At 45.3% G+C, this 19,141-nt stretch overlaps 1 protein-coding gene across 6 annotated transcripts in view; it reads right to left on the reverse strand.

The window, feature by feature from the left end:
* Window positions 1-1,168: 1,168 nt before the first annotated feature.
* The window catches only part of TMEM63B (transmembrane protein 63B), a 417,772-nt gene continuing 399,799 nt past the window's right edge, over window positions 1,169-19,141 (reverse strand). For 5 of the 6 annotated variants that reach the window (XM_085610287.1, XM_085610283.1, XM_085610285.1 and 2 more), the window contains 3 exons: window positions 10,400-10,515; window positions 7,659-7,730; window positions 1,169-2,880 (listed from right to left, as the gene is read on the reverse strand). In XM_085610287.1, coding sequence (XP_085466413.1) covers window positions 2,704-2,880; window positions 7,659-7,730; window positions 10,400-10,515 — 365 coding nt within the window. In that variant the 3' untranslated portion in view covers window positions 1,169-2,703. The remainder of the gene's footprint in view (window positions 2,881-7,658; window positions 7,731-10,399; window positions 10,516-19,141) is intronic. The other variant, XM_085610286.1, reaches the window with a different exon arrangement.

Below are 19,141 nucleotides of genomic sequence, written 5' to 3' on the forward strand. Positions count from 1 at the left end.
GCCATATTCCAGGAGGCTGGCGTTAATCCCGGTAGGTGTGTGAATGGGAATGAAGTGAGGAAAACTCCAAGGTAGTGCTGTAGTTATATTCATTTACCTACCTTTGTGTTACAGCGGAGAGGCTCGATTATTCCTTCCTACAAAGAACCATCATTTTCCTGCTATCTTGGCTGCCAGAATCATCCTTCACGACCTGCCTGTGCTTCCCCACCTATCCTTGTTTTGTTTCCCTGTTTTCCCCAGCGGGTCCTTCGTACTCTAGAGTTTGATAGAGTCGGAGGAACGTGGGGGACGACTGTGGACTTTCTCAAACGTTCCAGACGCTCCTGCAGAACATCCGCGATCGTTACACCCTGCTTCTGACCTCAATGATGGAAAGAAAAGATTCCAAAGATAGCAACTATGTACTCGATCAATGTCGGCTTATGTTGAACACCATAGTGAGTCACAATGTTTCATCCCATGGCCAACATCCAAAAATAATTACGACAACAAAAGAGGATTACTTGATCCATCCACCAGATGACAAAATAATGGAAATTTATAATGAATCCAGGATAGGTTCAAGCTGCAAAACAAGATGTGGACTAAGTCCCACTCCCTGTCCAAGTCAATTTCCATTTGCGTGGATCCCACGTTTTCTTTAATTGGTTCGTTTTCACAGCACTGGTTTATGCATGGAGGAGATTCATATTACATCCGTATTTTTCGGAATTTTAAATTAGGGCTGGGGAATACGATATAAAACCATGATAGGGCTGAGGGATGTGGTGTAAAACAACTTCCTTGCAGGGAAATATTTCCATTTTTCCAGCTCAAGCAGACATTCCTTATTGGGCACATTTTTCTAGCTTTTCCTCAGAGCTATTTGGGTTCGATTGAGTTGATCACCATTTCTGGTGACCCAGGTGCCTTCTTTGGTAGTTGGGATTCCCAGTGGTGAAAAACAATTGAAATTTGGTTATGATGAGTGATGGGACTGTCTCCTCCCAGCATCTATCACCAAGGTGTACGATTCGAAGGGCCTCCAGTCCGCCTTCATTTACAATTTGTGTTTTAAGACCTGAGGGCAAAGAACTAGGACTGGAAACAACAGCCAATAGGAGTATCCTATTGCATGTAACATTTCAGAGCATGAGCTGCAGTAGAAGAAATTCATGGACAGACACAGGGCTTGTAAAAGTTTATTTTAGGAGGGCCAAGTAACCCACATTTGCTTTTAATGCTGTTAGACTGTAATAATGAGGTCAAACATTAAATGACACAAGAAACTGTCTCCTCCCCTTACATTCTCACAGATAGCTGTCCATTCTCCTCCGCCTGCAGCGATCTCCCTGCACTGGAAGACAGCGCCCGCTCTACATTCACTGTTACAGTAGAAAACAAACATGGCCTTGTCTGGACAGACACCTCATCACAGGAAGTCTGAGAAAGTCTGCCCCAATCAGCTTGCTCCATCACCCTACAAACCAGTGCGTATAAAGTCTCCCAACCCACTTCGGTTTCATTTGGTTTTCTTACACCTGTTTCCGGTCCCCTGAGCGCAATACAAAAAATAAAAAGACACAAAACGATCAACATGCTTGAAAGAGTGCTGGCTATACAAAAAATCCCATGTGAATGAATGACCTAATATTAAGAAGATATTATCCAGGCACAGAAAGACAAGGTTCGCCCCTGGGGTCGGACGGTGCAGGAATTCAGAAGACACTGCAGGCCAGACATCAATATAACCCATCCCTCCCCCCACAGATCACAAGCTGTATGTACAGGTTGCTGCTTCTGCCTCCATCCATTGTTGCTTGAGACATTTTATGCAGTGGTACACGTGATGCAAGGACTAGGAGCTGAGACAATGCTTGCTAATGTACAGTGAGCTATATCTGCTGTGGTTAGGTTACATGACACCATCCTGGAGGCAGCCACAAAAGGCGGAAGCCTGCAACCATAGGCGATCACACTGCAGAAAACAGAGAAGCGGGGAGCAGTCCCACCAGGGCATCCATCAGGCACGGCGGGCAGGGTCCTTCAGGAGACATGTGCTGTAAACCTCTTACAGCCAATCAGGTGAAGTGTTCACAGAGATTACTCCGGCAGCGGGTTTTGTTGCCTTTCTCGCAACAGTGTTCCCATAGTTTATTAGGTTTTTTTGTTGTTCAGTTTTTCTTTTTCATCTAGTAAGTAGTCAATAAAGTAGAAATGTGATTCTGAGATCAGAGAAGGGAGTAGAGAGGGAAGGGATTGTACAGGATATTGTGAAAAAATGCTCTACTCCTGCGCCTTCTCACTGTGACATCAAGGGTGGAGTGGTTGAAGGGAATGGGGTTATGAAAAAAGGAACTAAATGTCTGCAAAAGCAGCCCGTACTCTCGTTACACAATTCAGCAGCAAACATTGAAGACTTATTCCTTAGAATTTCCAGTTCTCAGTAGTGTTAGACGAGTGGACTACAATGTCTGTTCCATACACAGATGGACAAGCACACAGGGAGCGAGTTGAGAAAGGGATGGAGGAAGAAGGGCAAAGGGAGAAAGTACCATCCTTCAGCACAACACAGGTCAGTCTAGAAGACTTGGCACCCTCTCCTGTTGTCTCCTCTGGATGCTGCAGCTGTAGTACGTCGGGCCTCCTTCTGTTCAGCGACTGAGCCTTCCCTCCTGCTTGGCCTTCTGTCGGTTGCCCCGCATACCTCCCCTCTTCCCGCTATTGGTGTATTTCGTTCTGTATCAGGCTGTCCTCGCACGACTGGTAGTCTGATTCATTTATATTATCAGTGTTGATGAGTTCCTCATCCTGGGAGCCCTGTTCCTCGGTCTCATCGCGGTCAGCCGCCTCGCCCTCCGCGGGAGAGTCCTGCAGCACCTGCGCAATGTACTTCTGCTGTAGGGGGAAAACAAGGCATCTTAAAAGAGTGAAGTGTTAAACATGACAAACTAAGAAGACACACCCCCTAAGCACCCTAGACAGTGAAGGGTCCTGTGTAGCGACACAAGAGGACACACACAACATTAGAACACTGGAATGTTGAGAGCTCCATTTAAGAAAACGGAGCAGCTCTGGACTTATAATGACTGGTATAAGCCCAGGGCTCCGTCATTCCAGTGTTTTCCTTCATATTTCCTCCTTTTTAATTTAGAATGCATTACTCTATAACTCGGGTTCAGGGCCTTTAAAAACCGGTATAGCCATCAGCAACAGGCTAAAGGTTATATTAGAACACTGGGATGTTGGGAGCTCCACTGAAAGCTAGGCAGCAGCGGTGGCCGATATAAGCTGGTATAGGCCCGCTGCTCTCAACATTTCAATATCCTAATGTCCTCTGCCTTTTTCTTTACCCTGCCTCTCCATAAATATATGGATTGTGTAGGGGGAAAAGATAAAAGCAGAGAGCCTTCACCCTTCTTCCCTCCTGAAGCTCACAGAATCACTGGGGCTTCAGAAGGAGGGAGGGGAGAATGCTGCTCAGCTCCTGGGTCTCCCTGACTTGGCTGAACTACAAAAAACAGTTTAGCCGGGGAAAAACAGAGGCTGACTTAAGCCCCCTTTCCCACGCCTTGCTGTGAATGTTGAACAGTTAACAGCTTTGGTCCTGCAAGCGGCTATTAACAGTTGAACATTCAAAGCACAGCTGTGAAAAAAAAAGGCTTTGGCGCCGAAGGGGATATCAACCCCTTCGATCTCTGATGTCTTTGTCTTCTCTATTAGGACATTCTACCCTCATGGGGTGGAATATTCTAATAGCTGTATAGTCCACTGTAGCTGGGCTATACCGGCCATTAAAGGCCCATTGCCTTGTTTAAGCGCTGGAGTGGGCCTTTAATGGCTGGTATAGTCCGCTACAGTAGACTATACAGCTATAGTAAGTACTAGCATCTGAGAACGTAAGACAAAATAAGTCATACACATCAGTATCCCATGGCATCTAAAATAGTGCAGGGTACAGCCTGAAGAGACAAGAAGATATAACCATAATGAAATAACATCATCTCAGGTAATGGAGCTTACTGGGAGACAAGAAGACATACACATCAGTAAATAATAGCATCTTAGTCAAGTGTACTGCCCAACAGAACAATAAGACATACACAGCAGTAACTCCCTGGCATTTGGACACTGAAAGGTACTGCATAATGGGACAAGAAGACACACCGATCAGCCATTAACAATGAAGGGAACTGTATGCATAAACAAGAAGACATACGCATCAGTAACTCCTGGCATCTTAGTCTAGTGTACTGCCCAACCGAACAATAAGACATACCCATCAGTAACCCCTGGCATCTTTGACAGGTAATCCCGGACAGGTGATCCTTTGGAGCTTTGTTTGTAAAGTTCTAGTTTCTGAACACTCTGCTTCAAGAGGACAATCTACCAGAACATATTGTTAATTTTAACCCTTGTCTAACGGCACAATCTGCTGTAACCCATTTTGTACCACAAATCACCCAATACTGATTCCGAATGCATCTAAAACACAGCTGGCCCCAGCTACCCTTAAGGCTCTGTGGAAGTGAACCCTGGTTATATAAAAGAACTGATAGAGGGAGTACCCTTAAGTAATGATAGAAGGTTACTCTAGTCCCCATAGAGGCTGTGTCTCCTGGCCTCGAGCCCACAGATCCCTGCCCTTTACATTTTGGCTTCTTAAACTCAACTGTGGATTGACCGAGGGCTGGAGATCTACTCTGCTCCTTTGACCCGCTTGTAATGTTCCTGCAAATAATCAGAGTGCCTGCAGTCCTTAGGGCAACACCTTCCTAGCCTAGCCCAGCATCCATCAGCCTACATGCACACCTGTGGAACACCTCTGGGGCCATTAGATGCCTCTTCCGTACACCATGCTTCAGGCAACACCACACCTGATGAATGCCTAAGCTTATTTTAGTCAGATTGTTGAGAACTGTTGAGATGCAGCTCTTTATATCATCATGATAAGGCCTCCTATGGGTAAAATGTTTTACTATAATATACTGTAGTTTAAGTCTGACATTACCATTATCTCACTCAAATGTTATCCAAGGCAGAGTCCTGTCATGTCAACCCACACAAGGAACCAATCTTATCATCTAAATCTCTACAGAGAACAAAACTCTTTCACAATGGGAGGCTAGTATGAGAACCTCAAATTACTGACAAGATCTGTAAAATAACAAGCACAAATGGATTTTAGCGTGGTTGCCTGGAACTAATTTTGTCTTTAATAGGTGAATAAACAAAAAACTGTTATCAAAAGACACACCCATAAAGGTTGATGCGGACTCTTTCCTTTTTCAAAGCACAGTGGCCTATGGCTAAGACTGAAGAGCCCAGAGGTACAACCAAGTGGAACAAAAGGCGTCACTAGCCCTGCAGATGTTTTCGTACATCGGTTTCTGATGCTCTAGGGCTTTGTTTAAGCACAGGGGAAGGAAGGAAGTCGACAAAATTAGTTGGTTAATGGTTGAACTTGAGTAAGTCGTCTTTTGGAAATTAATATTTATGTAAAAACTAAAAATTCAATTCCCCTCCATGTATAGTGGACATGTTTAGACTAATTGAGTTCCTAACTTATTGAGACTCTGCCATTGTTTCTACATTTGTGTTTCATTTAACTCATCCAGTGTGTTATCGTTCCATGCTGGTTACCAAATGTTTAGGGAAGACCACTGTACTGCGCACACATACGGTAAATGACCCTCACACAACTCAAGCCACAACCTCCATTATGAACTCCTTGCACTCGGGAGCGTCCGCAACATCTCAGTCATCTACGCAAACTTCAATCCCCAACCCCTGCCACTGACAGCATCAGCATGCTTACGAACCCCGAACAACTGATCACCTATTGGGAGCCTCTCACAACTCAAGCCATAATCTCCATTATGAACTTCATGCACTCAGAAACACCCACGGACCCCTGTACCTACCACAAATTCAACATCGGGAGTAAGATGATTGTCGACAAGCTCAAAAGAGTCTTGAACACCTCCATCACCTCGACCTCCTTCCTAGAGGACTGGAACCACGCTGAAGTGAGGCCCCTCCTGAAGAAACCATCCGCCGACCCAGCAGAACCAAAGAACTACCAGCCCATCACATTCCTCCCCTTTCCAGCGAAGGTACTTGAGAAAGCAATCAAACAGCAATTCACCAAACACCTGGAACACAATCACCCCCTGGACACTTCTCAATCCAGATTCCATGCCAACCACAGCACCTAGACAGACCTGATTGCAGCCATTGACAACATCAGGGCAAAATGGCAGCCTCTTGGACCTGTCAGCTGCCTTCAACACCATCTCACCATCTTGATCATCAGACTCCACCACATCGAAATCGAGGGAGACTCCCTCAAATGGATCACCTCATACCACACCGGAAGAACCTAGAGAATCCGTCTCCCACCATTCACCTTGGGACTCAAGATGATCATCTGGGGCACCCCCAAGGATCATTCCTCAGCCCCACCCTCTTCAACATGTACATGACTCCATGGCCACCACCGTCAAGTCGCATACACTCAACATCATCTCCTACGCTGAGGACACCCAGCTCATCCTATCGCTGTCAGAATAACCCCCACCACCAGAGCCAACTTCCACAGATGAATGAACATCGCTGACTGGATGAAGGACAACTGTCTCAAGCTCAACAAGGACAAGACAGAAGTCCTCATCTTTGGAACACCACCTCGCCATGGAACGATGCAAGGTGGCCTGCTGAACTCAGCATATCCCTCGTCCAGACAGACCACGCCTGCAACCATGGCATCATATTTAACAGCAAGCTTTTAATGAAGAAACAGGTAAATGTAGTCTCATCCACCTGCTACCACACCCTACACATGCTCTGCAAGATCTTCAGGTGGCTCCCAGTCAACAGCAAAAGGCCTGTCACACAGGAACTCGTCATTAACAGGCTGGACTACAGGAACACACTCTACATAGGAATCACCTCACGCCTCCTGAAGAGACTACAGACAATACAAAACTCAGTAACAAAACTCATCCTCGACCTCCCCGGACGGACCTCCATCACACTGCACCTCAAGAAGTGACTCCCGATCTAGAAGCGATGCCAGTTCAAGGTGTTGACCCATGCAAACAAAGCCCTGCACAACGAAGTTACAGCATACATCAACAAACACATGACCTTCCACCAACCAACCAGACACCTATGATCTGCCTACCTCTTACTCGTAGACACCCCCGGATCCGCTGAAGCAACAGTGGAGGACGCTCCTTCTCACACCTTGGAACGACCTTTCCCTGCACCTCAGGACCCATCGTTCCGTGAATTCAGGAAAGGACTTAAGACATGACTGTTCGAACGAACAGATCACCACAAAGCAGTCAGCTGCTCCAGCGTCTTGAGACCCTCACTGGTGATTATCCAAACTTTATAAATCCTTGATTGATTGAGTGACTGCTCAGTCTATAGCATTGCTTGTAATCCCATGTCTGTAGCTCTTTCCGACTAGATTGCACCCCTGCTTTCTGGCTGATCTCCCCCTGCCTCTAGTCCAGGTTCCGCTTCCCCATTAAGTCCCTCCTTGTTGGCAAGCTTCCCCTGTTTTCTTTAAATCCCTTAACTTCCTCTCCCTCGGATGCCATGGCATAGCTTACTGTGCTATAACTAAATGCTGCTATAAACAGAGATACTGTGGTCAGTAAACTCACCGCTGATTTTGGAACCGAAATGTTAGAAGCTGGGCGCCCATTTTGCATGCCGTCCAACCCATCTGGCTCAGTCTGCAGAGAGAGAAAGTGGCAAATTAATATAAAAGCAAGTTACAAGTGGACTGTGGCTACCACACAGCCTTAGGCTGAAAATGTTGTCTGTAGGTGTAACAGGCACTTTTGTACTCAACCTGTTGCTGGTCTACCAAGTATGAAACGCCCCTTATCCACTTTCAGTTTAACTGAAACTGAACATAGCCATTTTGCAAGACACACTCAACTCCAAGTGGTATTTCTGGGGCTGCAATGAGTCAAGAACGCATTTTAATAGGTGATGCGTGTGTTGAAGGGACTGATGAGCGATTCATTCGAAGGTGGCCACAGAGAACGGATACGATGAAATGGGTGATGCTGGGGTTGCAACGTCTGTTGCTTGGCTGCAGTGTGTAATGCTGTGACAACATTGGGCGATGCTGCAGTAAGGAAGCAAGTTCTTTATATACGTTTGATAATGCTGCGTGTGTCACGATGAATATGAACACAATTGTGGTAGGAGAAATGAAAAAACTTGACTGCATCATCCAATAAACACCAATGTGTAAGGTCTAATCCAAGCCTTTGTTAATTTTCTTTGTTTCTGGTAAAGAGTTACAGAGCCCACGATCTGTGCTAAACTGTCACTTATGTTTTGCACATTTTCTGTGACTCGCATTATGAAGGCAGGGAAGTATCATTTCATTCTCTGCTGTAAGGTAACTAGAAATGTGCTTGCACATTGACATTGTGGAATTTAAATGCAAAACTGTAAAACCCACCTGTTTAAGCTCTACCTTGATATGTAGACACTAGCCTGCATGTTTTTCATCTTTTGCATTCTTGATTCTCCTAATATACAATTCTTCCTTCTGCATTTAGCATCTGCTCAACCTTTTTATCATATTTCTTACCATAGGCTTCTCCTCCGATCCCTTATGTACCTTTTCTCGACTCACCTGCTAGTTGTACCATCTATCCCATGCTCCATCATTTCACTGTTGATCTACACAAGGTGTTCTTAACCTTCTAACTTCTGTGGACCCCCACTTAACCATTATTGGAACCTGGGGACCCCCACTGAATCATTATTGGAATCTAGGGACACTCACTAAGTCATTACTGGAAGCTGGGGACCTCAGCCTAAGAATTTTCGATGATTTGAACTGCAAAACAAAACATAAAAAATACAGAAACAACCATTCCACAGACAAATAGATGATTAAATATGTTATTCAATTCACAAACAACTACTCAGAAAAATAAACATTTTAATTTCACTCTGTAGGTTGGAGCTTTTAAATTCAATCATCCGTCCTATATTCTGTTTGATGCACTTCCTCTTCTCTCAGGAATATATCTGAGGATACTAATCTAGTTTTTTAATCCAATTTCAAATTGCTTCATGTTTACAGAACGTTTGCTTTACAATTTTCTGTTTTAGATTTTGATTCGAGTCCCAGTGGCATACAGGTTTTGTGGGGGGCTTTAACATTACTCTGCAAAAATTGGGACAGATTAATACATCAAGTTGTTAACTGGCTAAATACAATATAATTAGGGATTAATACTAATAGGTTAGAAATGTGTGATGAGCAATGTTTGGGGTGCATCTAGCTTTCACCCTTATTTTTGATTGCTGAGATTTGTATTATAACGATAATTCTTGTTCACATGATTTAAACAGAAATAATGTCTAAAACATCATAAAATAAAAATATTTGGGTTTGTGCTAATTCTGGAGTTCAGGATGGGGCCCGCTAAATCACCTTAAGATGCAAGCAAGCCTCTGGAGGGTTTGCCTCACTCTTAGCACCCCTTCTCCACTAGAGAATAGGTCAGGGGGGTGGTGAGAGGCACTTGTCAATTTTCCTTTTCTGCAAAAAGATGTCAATCTTCATTAGGGGCTCAGAAAGTCTACTAAAATACAGGGGTAACAACTCAATGCTAGAACTACAATAGCCAATGTGTGACCTGCAAATAGAGATGCATGGGTTATAATGGGCAATGCTGCACCTGCAATGACCAGTGCTTGAAATGCAATAAGCGATGTGCGGGCTGCAGCAGGAAACGCTGCCATGTGCTGGGCAATGGGCAACTGCAGCAGTACGGAGCCTGCAGCGGGCAATGCCTCAGCTGCCATTAGTGATATTTTGGCATCAATGCTTGGTGTGTGGGCAGCAATAGAACAAAGACCACAATTGGCAGAACAGATGTTGCACTGATGATGAATCTGGTGCCAGGGGGGTTGTCATGGTGGATGTGGGGCTCCTAAGAATGAGGATGAGGCTCCCAGGGTTTATGCGTGGATCGCCCTCTGGGCTGCAAAGGCTGGTGTGAGGACTGCATTGAGCAGTACATGAGTCACAGCTGATGCATGGGCTACAATGGGTGGTATGTGGGCAGCAATTCATTTTTTTATCGAGTGTTCAGTGGGTAATGTCGATGCTGCATCTGTAACGTGTTTCGCAGCAGAAGTGGAGTTTGCGATGGTGGTGAGTGGGATGCAGTGAGCACGGGTGATGCGTGAGCTCACAACTTCAGAAAGGCACCCCTGGTCTTTAGCGACCTATTCTTTGATCGAGATGCATCTGCAATGCTAGTGTCCATTATTAAATCACAGAGGTTGGTCTACACCTGCAGTCACACCAGATCACGCCCACAGCGCAGGTGCCTCCATGCCCGAGGACCTGCGTATCCCAGCTTACCTTGTAGTTGTGAGCGCTGAGGTATTTGAAGTGTCCAAAGCAAACATGACAGAGGCAGATCACAATGGTTATAACAAGCACCACAAATGTGAACATGGATGTGGGCGCCAGGAACCCTAGGGTAGAAAGAGCAGAATGGGTTAGATCGATCTCCGGTTGTTCGACGAAGGGGCCAGTGACTCGGATATCCTGGTTAAGTGCTGTAATGTTTTCAGTACGACTAACCACTCACGCCATTATTCCACTCTACTACACTGTGTACACAAGAGCGAAGCGGATATCCCAAAGTGAATACATTTTTGCAAATTGTGTTTTTTGCAGAAGTAATTGATTGTGTAAAGAGCTAAACTGATGAATGTGAATAAAATGTTTTGAAAGCAAATACCAAAGTATTCTTGAAAGTATTGGCTTAAGTTTCACTGTAGATTAACAATCTAAACTAACACACTCAGAATTAATATTGTTGGTTTACGTGTAGGCAAACCCCTGAATGTTAGGCTGTCCCGCTGGCAAAAGCTGAACTGGAATCGTATGGAAAGAAAAGATGTTAAGCTCGACTGGAGTAAGCGAATGATCTCGTGGAGATACGTACAGGTTTGGTGAGGTCCCCCAGTCCACTGACTTGAGTACTGTGTTACTCTACATAGTAGAATGTTTGCTCAGTGTACTACATGTGTTTTAAATGCTTCCAATAAATGATCAAATCAAACCCCTACTTAAAGAAGCAGCTAACACTACAATATTTGCAGGAATCATTACCGCTGTACGTAGAACAAATTTTTTCTGATGAGGATCCGTCAGATTTATTATATATAAAAGAACTGAAACGTCGACAAATACATTGGGGCACTAACTCAAGAATTTTAAACATAGCTTTGTATACAGTATTCTTTCATGATCAGGTCAACGAATGTCCTGCTACAGGTTTGTGTTAAAAATATGATACAAGCGGTAAAGCAGAAGGTGACAGAACTACAGGCGTCAAATAGAAACGTCAAATATTTTTGTAGAATTTATGCGCCAAGTGTTAAGATTTTCTCCAACACTGGTCCTTAGGCCAAACTTTTAATGGAGCTGCACTGGAGTTAACTTGGGGGTTGACTTTGTAAATTTAATATAATCAGGGCGTCTGTTTCCGTTTTTACGGATTTTTACAGATAAATGCAGCCAGAAAACATTGTGTTTCCTGTCTGTATTTATTTTTAAAAGTGGAAAAATACAACTAATTGGCTTCTTTTGGGTGACTCTCTATGCTGAGATTATTGACTTTCAGGCCAGTAGCTGTACATATTGGCAGCATGGTCAATTGCTGTACATATTGGCAGTATAAGGAGTTATAAAGCTCAGAGATTTGCTTACATTAACTACTGCATATCTCAACATTTATTTGTGCTATTATGCCAATTGATTGATGTGTGTATTATTTTATTATTTTTGTCTGTGTAATTTGCTAAAACGTGACAGGCATCAAAGTATGAGTGCACGTTTATCCATTAAATAAATGTGGAAATATATGAGTTATCACATCATCTTTTCACAAAACACACAAAAAATATGGATAAATACCATTAAGATGGGCAAAAAATAAATATGGATAAGTACAGATGGAAATGTTCAAAAAATAAATACCGTAAAACCGGGAGTCCGAAATTTAAGGCACCCCGTTTTCCACGTTTATTCAGTTTTATATATTAAGACAGACCGAAAAAAACGTGTATTCCTGTCTTTATTTTTAAAAAAACTGAAAAAATGCAAAAAGTTGGAGATCTGTTTAGCGGACTCTCTATGCTATAAAGATGGCAAATCAAAATTAGAGCAGATAGGCAACATGTGGTGTATAAAAGAGAAAGGATTTCCTTACTTAACTGCAAATGTGCACATATATTTGTACTGTAAACGGTAATGTTTTTATGTGGCTTAAAATAAGACTGCTTCTAGCACTAAAGCCTGAAAGTATTCAAGTGCTCACACCATTACTGGTTAAATAAATGTGGAAAACACGAATTGCACCTATATTCTTTTACAGCAAGCAAAATAAACACAGATAAATTCAGATGAGAGGCACATATTAAATATGTACAAATAGATGCAGAAATGAGGATCATGAACCAAGCAGCAGTAAATATGTTCATCAACAAAGTACAATTCACTGTTCCAGAAGAGGCACATACAATGTAGGAGCCATCCTGTGACCTGCTTTACCCCCTACAACAATGGTGGCAGGCTCTTGGGGAACACTGTATAGCTCACTGAAACCCCAAGTGCAGAGTTTATGGTCAGAAATTAACAAAATTCCTTCGCCCAAACATCCTCCACTTAAGAATACCCAAGTAAAGTTAATGGGGAGGTTATTTGGTGGCAAAAGCCTTGACATCCACTTCACTGGGCTAGGAAAGTGAGCCTGGGGGTTGGAAAATACACTTCACAGCATCTCTTTGAACTGTTGCTTCCTGTGCTGACTCCAATGATGTTGACCTTTGAGTCAAACAAGTACCTCTGCAGTTAACACTTCAGAAATGGTTAGTACTCAGGGTTCCTTTCAAGCTGTAACACAGTGGATGCTACCCGAATATATGCATGGGTTGGCAAAACAGCGAAGTGAGGAGTCCGGCCACCCACAGCCCCATTACAATGTGCATAATTGTCCTACTGTAACACCTGCATTCCGTGGACCATGCTTGTCCCACAAGACAGGGTGCACGATATCAAAGGCTTGCCGAGAATGGTGCAGTTATCAGGTTTCATGACCTTTACCTGACTGGCCTGATAGGTAGCTATAATTCGCGCCCCTGCCAGTGGCTGTGAGTGGGAGTGGCTGTGTGGGTAGGTGTGTGACTGGCTGTGCGGGTCTGTGAGTGGTGTTTGAGTGTGTTAATGGATGTGTGAGTGGGTGTGTGAAAGCTGTATGGATCTGTGAGTGGTTTTGAGGGTCTGTGAGTGGGTGTGTGAGTGGTAGTGTAAGTGGGTGTGTGAGGTGTGAGTTAGTTTGTGAGTAGATGTGTGGATTCGTAAGTGTATGTTTTTCTAAAAAAAAAAATTGGGGTATGGATCCATGGATCCGCCAGAATGCAGGAGGATCTATGGATCCTCGTGTGGTATAAGGAATATGCTACTTACCAGTGTGCATCTGTTCTTGGCATGTAGAGCTGCACATCTACACACCTTTGCATAGATCGCCATCTGGTGTTGGGTCCGGATGTTTGCAGTTTGTTTTTCCTCTTGGAAAGTCTTTGGAAGTCACGAGGTCGGTGACTCCTCCCTTGGTCCGTATTGCGCATGGGCTTCGGCTCCATCCTCAGATTGTTTTTCGCCAACAGGGAAAGATGGAGCGTAGTAATAATAGTAAGAAACCCATGTGTGTTGTATCTAAATAAGATAGACTGGAACGGATACAGGTAGCCGGGGAGGCGGGTGGGCGTGTGTAGATCTGCAGCTCTACATGCCAAGAACAGATGCATACTGGTAAGTAGCATATTCCGTTCGAGGCATATAAGCTGCAGATGACACACTTTTGCATAGACTATATAGCAGTTCCCAACCCTAGCGGCGACCACCGGCATCCGTTGCAGTGGTTTGAAACAGTGTTTTTAGTACAGCCTAGCCCACACTAGCTTGTTGCTTGGTTTGCACATCTACACAGTAATGTTTAGTGAAAGTGTGCGGTGATGACCATGTCGCTGCTTTGCAGATGTCATCTAAGGGTATGTTCCCTAGAAAAGCCATAGAAGCCCCTATCTTTCGTGTAGAGTGGGCTTTAGGGGGAACAGATAGAGTACGTTTTGCCTTGTGGTAGCAAATCTGTATGCATTTTACAATCCACCTAGCTATCCCCGATTTAGAGATGGGGTTGCCTTTATGTGGTGGAGAGAAAGAGACATGAACCACAGAAAGGACCGTCCCTAGTTGTGTCTTAAGAGATGCCCAATTTAGTGGGGGCAAATCACAAAAATTGACGGACTGGCATCACACACCACCAGGTGTCATGCTTCATCATCTGCCAGTCCTCGCCCTCTAAAAACCGCGTTTGATAGAGGGCGGGCATACACCTGAAGACAGGGATGCACTTCTAAACTAAGTGGGGGCCCAAACAAAAAAAGGAGTGAGTGAATTTAAAAACCATCATAGTATACCTGAACAATTTTATTCTATGGGGTTACTATGTGGGATTAAAATATATAAGTGCGGTGAGTGGGGACCTTATCATCCCGTCGCCGCTGTGAATCAGTGATTGTTAATAGGGGGTCAACATGTTTCTGCCTGTATTGTCCACTTGGGTACGTGGCATTCGTCAGGACCTTAAATATTGGGCTCCAATCTTACGGTCACCGGGGAGGAGGCTGGACGCATGCAGCACTAGGTTTTCTAGCGGGGAGTACGCCTTGAACTAATGTGGCCACAAGGATTTCCCCCCTACCCCTCCCATGGGGCAAATAGGTTTTTCCAATAGGGTTTCTCTAAACAGGTGGCAGCTGGCTATAGGCCTACGCCCCCAGTGGTAAGATTGGAGCCCAATATTTAAGGTCTTGACGAATGCCACGTACCCAAGTGGACAATACAGGCAGAAACATGTTGACCCCCTATTAACAATCACTGATTCACAGCGGCGACGGGATGATAAGGTCCCCACTCACCGCACTTATATATTTTAATCCCACATAGTAACCCCATAGAATAAAAATTGTTCAGGTATACTATGATGGTTTTTAAATTCACTCACTCCTTTTTTTGTTTGGGCCCCCACTTAGTCTAGAAGTGCATCCCTGTCTTCAGGTGTATGCCCGCCCTCTATCAAACGCGGTTTTTAGAGGGCGAGGACTGGCAGATGATGAAGCATGACACCTGGTGGTGTGTGATGCCAGTCCGTCAATTTTTGTGATTTGCCCCCACTAAATTGGGCATCTCTTAAGACACAACTAGGGACGGTCCTTTCTGTGGTTCATAGCTTTGGTTGGAGGCTGACCGTTCTCTAGTGCCCTAACGCCTCTAGTTCCCTCCCCGGGCCAGACCCTGGGTGTAACTGTGGTTCTTCGGAGAGAAAGAGACAAACATGTTTTGTCTTTCTGAAAGGTTGTGTTCTCTGGATATAGTAAAGTAAGGCCCTTTTAACATCCAGTGTGTGTAGAGCCCTTTCTGCAACAGTTTGAGGTTGCGAGAAAAAAACCGGTAATTCTACCGATTGGTTTAGATGAAAGGGGGAAATGACTTTGGGTAGGAATTTTGGGTTGGTACGGAGGACAACCTTGTTTGGGTGCATTTGGAAAGGTTCTTGTATAGTAAATGCTTGTATCTCACTGACCCTTCTAAGGCAAGTGATGGCTACAAGGAAAGCTGTTTTCCATGTGAGAAATTGCAGTTCAAATTTATGCAAAGGTTTGAAAGGCGGTCCCATTAGCCTTGTGAGAACTATATTTAAGTTCCACGCAGGTGAGGGTGGTACTCTGGGGGGAATTATTCGTTTGAGGCCTTCCATGAAGGCTTTAATGGCAGGCACTCTGAAAAGTGATAGGTGCTGTCTGTTTTGTAGGTAAGCGGCAATTGCTGCGAGGTGTAGCCGAATGGATGTATATGCTAGGTTACACCTTTGTAGATGGAGTAGTAGCATATGATGTGCTGTATGTATGCGTCTAGAGGGTTGATTGTGTTGTTATGGCAATAAACAACAAATCTTTTCCACTTGGCAGCATAGCAGGCTCTAGTGGTAGGGCGTCTAGCTTCTCTGATGACGTTCATACAGTCGGGGGGGAAGGTTAAGGTATCCGAATTCTAGGATCTCAGGAGCCAGATCGCAAGGTTGAGCTGAGCTGGGTCCGGGTGTCTGATCTCTCCATGGTTCTGGGTTAGGAGGCATGGTGAGAGGTGTAACTTTTGGTGTGGCACTACCGAGAGTTCCAGCAGCGTGGTGTACCACGGTTGTCTGGCCCATGTTGGAGCTACTAGAATCAGTGTGAGGGAGTGCTGTTGTAGCTTTCGCACCACTAATGGAATTAGTGGGAGAGGTGGAAAGGCGTACGCAAATTTGCCTGACCAGTTTATCCATATCGCATTGCCTTTGGACAATGGGTGTGGGTATCTGGCGGCGAAGCTTGGGCATTTTTTGTTTTCGTGGGTGGCGAATAGGTCTATCTGCGGATGCCCCCACATCTGAAAGAACGGGTGAAGAACCTGCGGGTGAAGTTCCCACTCGTGGATCTGCTGCGTCTGTCTGCTGAGCAGATCTGCCATGGTGTTTTGGACTCCTGGGACATGCTGGGATAGGAGAAAGATTTTGTGTGGAATTGCCCATTTCCAAATGCTCTGTGCTAGTTGAGAGAGCTGTGGAGAGTGTGTGCCGCCTTGTTTTTGAATGTAGTACATGGCCGTCATGTTGTCTGTGCGAATAAGGACTGCCTAGCCTAAAATCTGTGTGTGAAAGGATTTTAGGGCTAGAAAGATTGCCAGTAACTCCAGATGGTTGATATGGAGTAACTTTTATTGCAGCGTCAATGTGCCCTGCACTGTGAGGTGTAGTAGATGAGCTCCCCAGCCGAAGAGCGATGCGTCTGTTGTTAGGATTATTTGTGGAACCGGGTCCAGGAACGGTCGACCTCTGGAAAGATTTGTGGTGTTCCACCACTACAGAGAGCGATGGGTGCGACCGTCTACCAACACCAGATCTGTCAGTTACCCCTGGGCCTGGTTCCATTGGCGCGCTAAGCACTCTTGGAGTGGACGCATCTGGAGTCTTGCATGGGGCACTATGAAAATGCAAGAGGCCATCATCCCTATTAGTTGCATACACACTCTTGCTGGGAGAGAGTGTTGAGGTATGAATCTTTGACGCAAAGCCTGAATGGTTGCAATCCTGGCAGGATTGGGGTAGGCTATGGCTTTTGAGGTGTCTATGGTGGCACCGAGGTATTGCTTTGCGTGGGATGGTATTAGCTGGGACTTTTGGTGGTTCACTGTGAAGCCTAGCTGGTGAAGTAGTTGGATGGTAGTGGCGGTGTGATGTACACATTGGTTGTAGGACGTGGCTTTTATTAGCCAGTCGTCCCAGTATGGGAAGACGTGAATGTGCTGTCTTCTGAGGTGTGCCGCCACTACCGCTAGGCACTTGGTGAATACCCTTGGTGCTGTTGTGACCCCGAATGGGAGCACCTTGAACTGGTAGTGTTGCCCGTCCACTACAAATCTGAGGTACTTTCTGTGAGCATGGTGTACCGGAATGTGAAAGTAAGCGTCTTTCAAGTCCAGTGTGGTGAGAAAGTCGTTTTGCGAGAGGAGCGGAAGTACCTGCTGAAGTGTTACCATGTGAAAATGGTCCGACTGTATGTATGTGTTTAGAGGCCGGAGATCTAAGATAGGTCGTAGAGTCTCGTCTCTTTTTGGTATCAGAAAATATAGGGAGTAGACCCCTAAATTTTGTTGACTGGTGGGGACTTGTTCTATCGCCTGTTTTTGTAGGAGGGAGATTACCTCCTGTTTTAGTAACGTGGAATGTTCTTGTGACATTGGGCGTTGCCTGGGTGGAATGTTTGGGGGGGTAGATGTCAATTCTAGGCAGTACCCTGAACGAATAATTTGGGTCACCCATCTGTCTGAGGTGATGGTCTCGCAGACGTGAAGGAAATTTTGTAGCCTGCCCCCGACCGGAGTGGGATGGTCTGGAGGGAGCAGGGGGAAGTCATTGGGTAGGCGGTGTGGCAGAGCGGGCGGTATTTGTTTTGCCTCTGCCTTTATTGTTATTGCCTCTATAGCCGCCTCTTTGATAACCCCTTGTGAAGGTGGATTGAGCAGGGGATTTGTAGGACGTGGACGCGCCATCTGAGGAGTAGCCTCTGGCCGTGCCCCGAAAGGAAGAGCGGCGAAAGGAGCGCCTAGGAGGGTGTGACTGCAAGGCTCCCATAGATTTTGCCGTATCTGTGTCCTTCTTCATCTATTCATGGGCCTCATCTACCTTTGGGCCGAATAGATGTTCTTGATCAAATGGATGATTTAATATGGAGGCCTGTACCCTAGGTTTAAAACCTGAAACTCTCAGCCAAGCATGGCGACGGAGGAGGACGCTAGTGTTAATGGCCCTGGAGGCTGTGTCTGCTGCGTCTAAGGCACAGCGTATAGAGGTGTTCGTTATGGTCTTACCCTCTTGAATTAATTCATTGGCCCTATTTTTGTATTTTTCTGGGAGATGGTGCATGAGGGTTTCTAGTTCATCATAATGCGCTCTGTCGTATCTGGCCAATAGCGCTTGAGTGTTGGCGATACGCCATATATTGGCTGCCTGTGACGCAGTGCGCTTTCCTGACGCGTCCAGTAGCTTTAACTCTTTGTCAGGTGGTGGTGCTTCGCCTGACGCCTGGGAGTTTGACCTTTTCCGTGCAGTGGAGACCACTAGGGAATCCAGTGGCGCTGGCCCTTTGATATAGGCAGGATCTGTGGGGGCAGCTTTATACTTTTTTTCTATGCGTGGGTTAATGACCCTAGCCCTGACTGGGTCTTTAAAAACCTCTGGCGCATGTTTTATTACCCCCTTGAGCATAGGTAGTATGGAAGTAGACCTATGTGCGGTATCAAAGGTGTCGAGGTAGAAAAATTCCTCTACCGGGTCAGTGTGTAGCTCTAACCCATGATAATGTGCCGCCCTCTGAAGTAGGTGGTGAAAACCTAATGAGTCCTCTGGTGGAGATGGCCTGGATGGATAAAGTAATACACAAACCTATAGTAGGGAGGTTCCCTAGTCAGGCAAGGGGCAGAGAGGAATTC

This window comes from Triturus cristatus, chromosome 6 (genome assembly GCF_964204655.1).
Source record: "Triturus cristatus chromosome 6, aTriCri1.1, whole genome shotgun sequence".
NCBI classification, from domain to species: domain Eukaryota; kingdom Metazoa; phylum Chordata; class Amphibia; order Caudata; family Salamandridae; genus Triturus; species Triturus cristatus.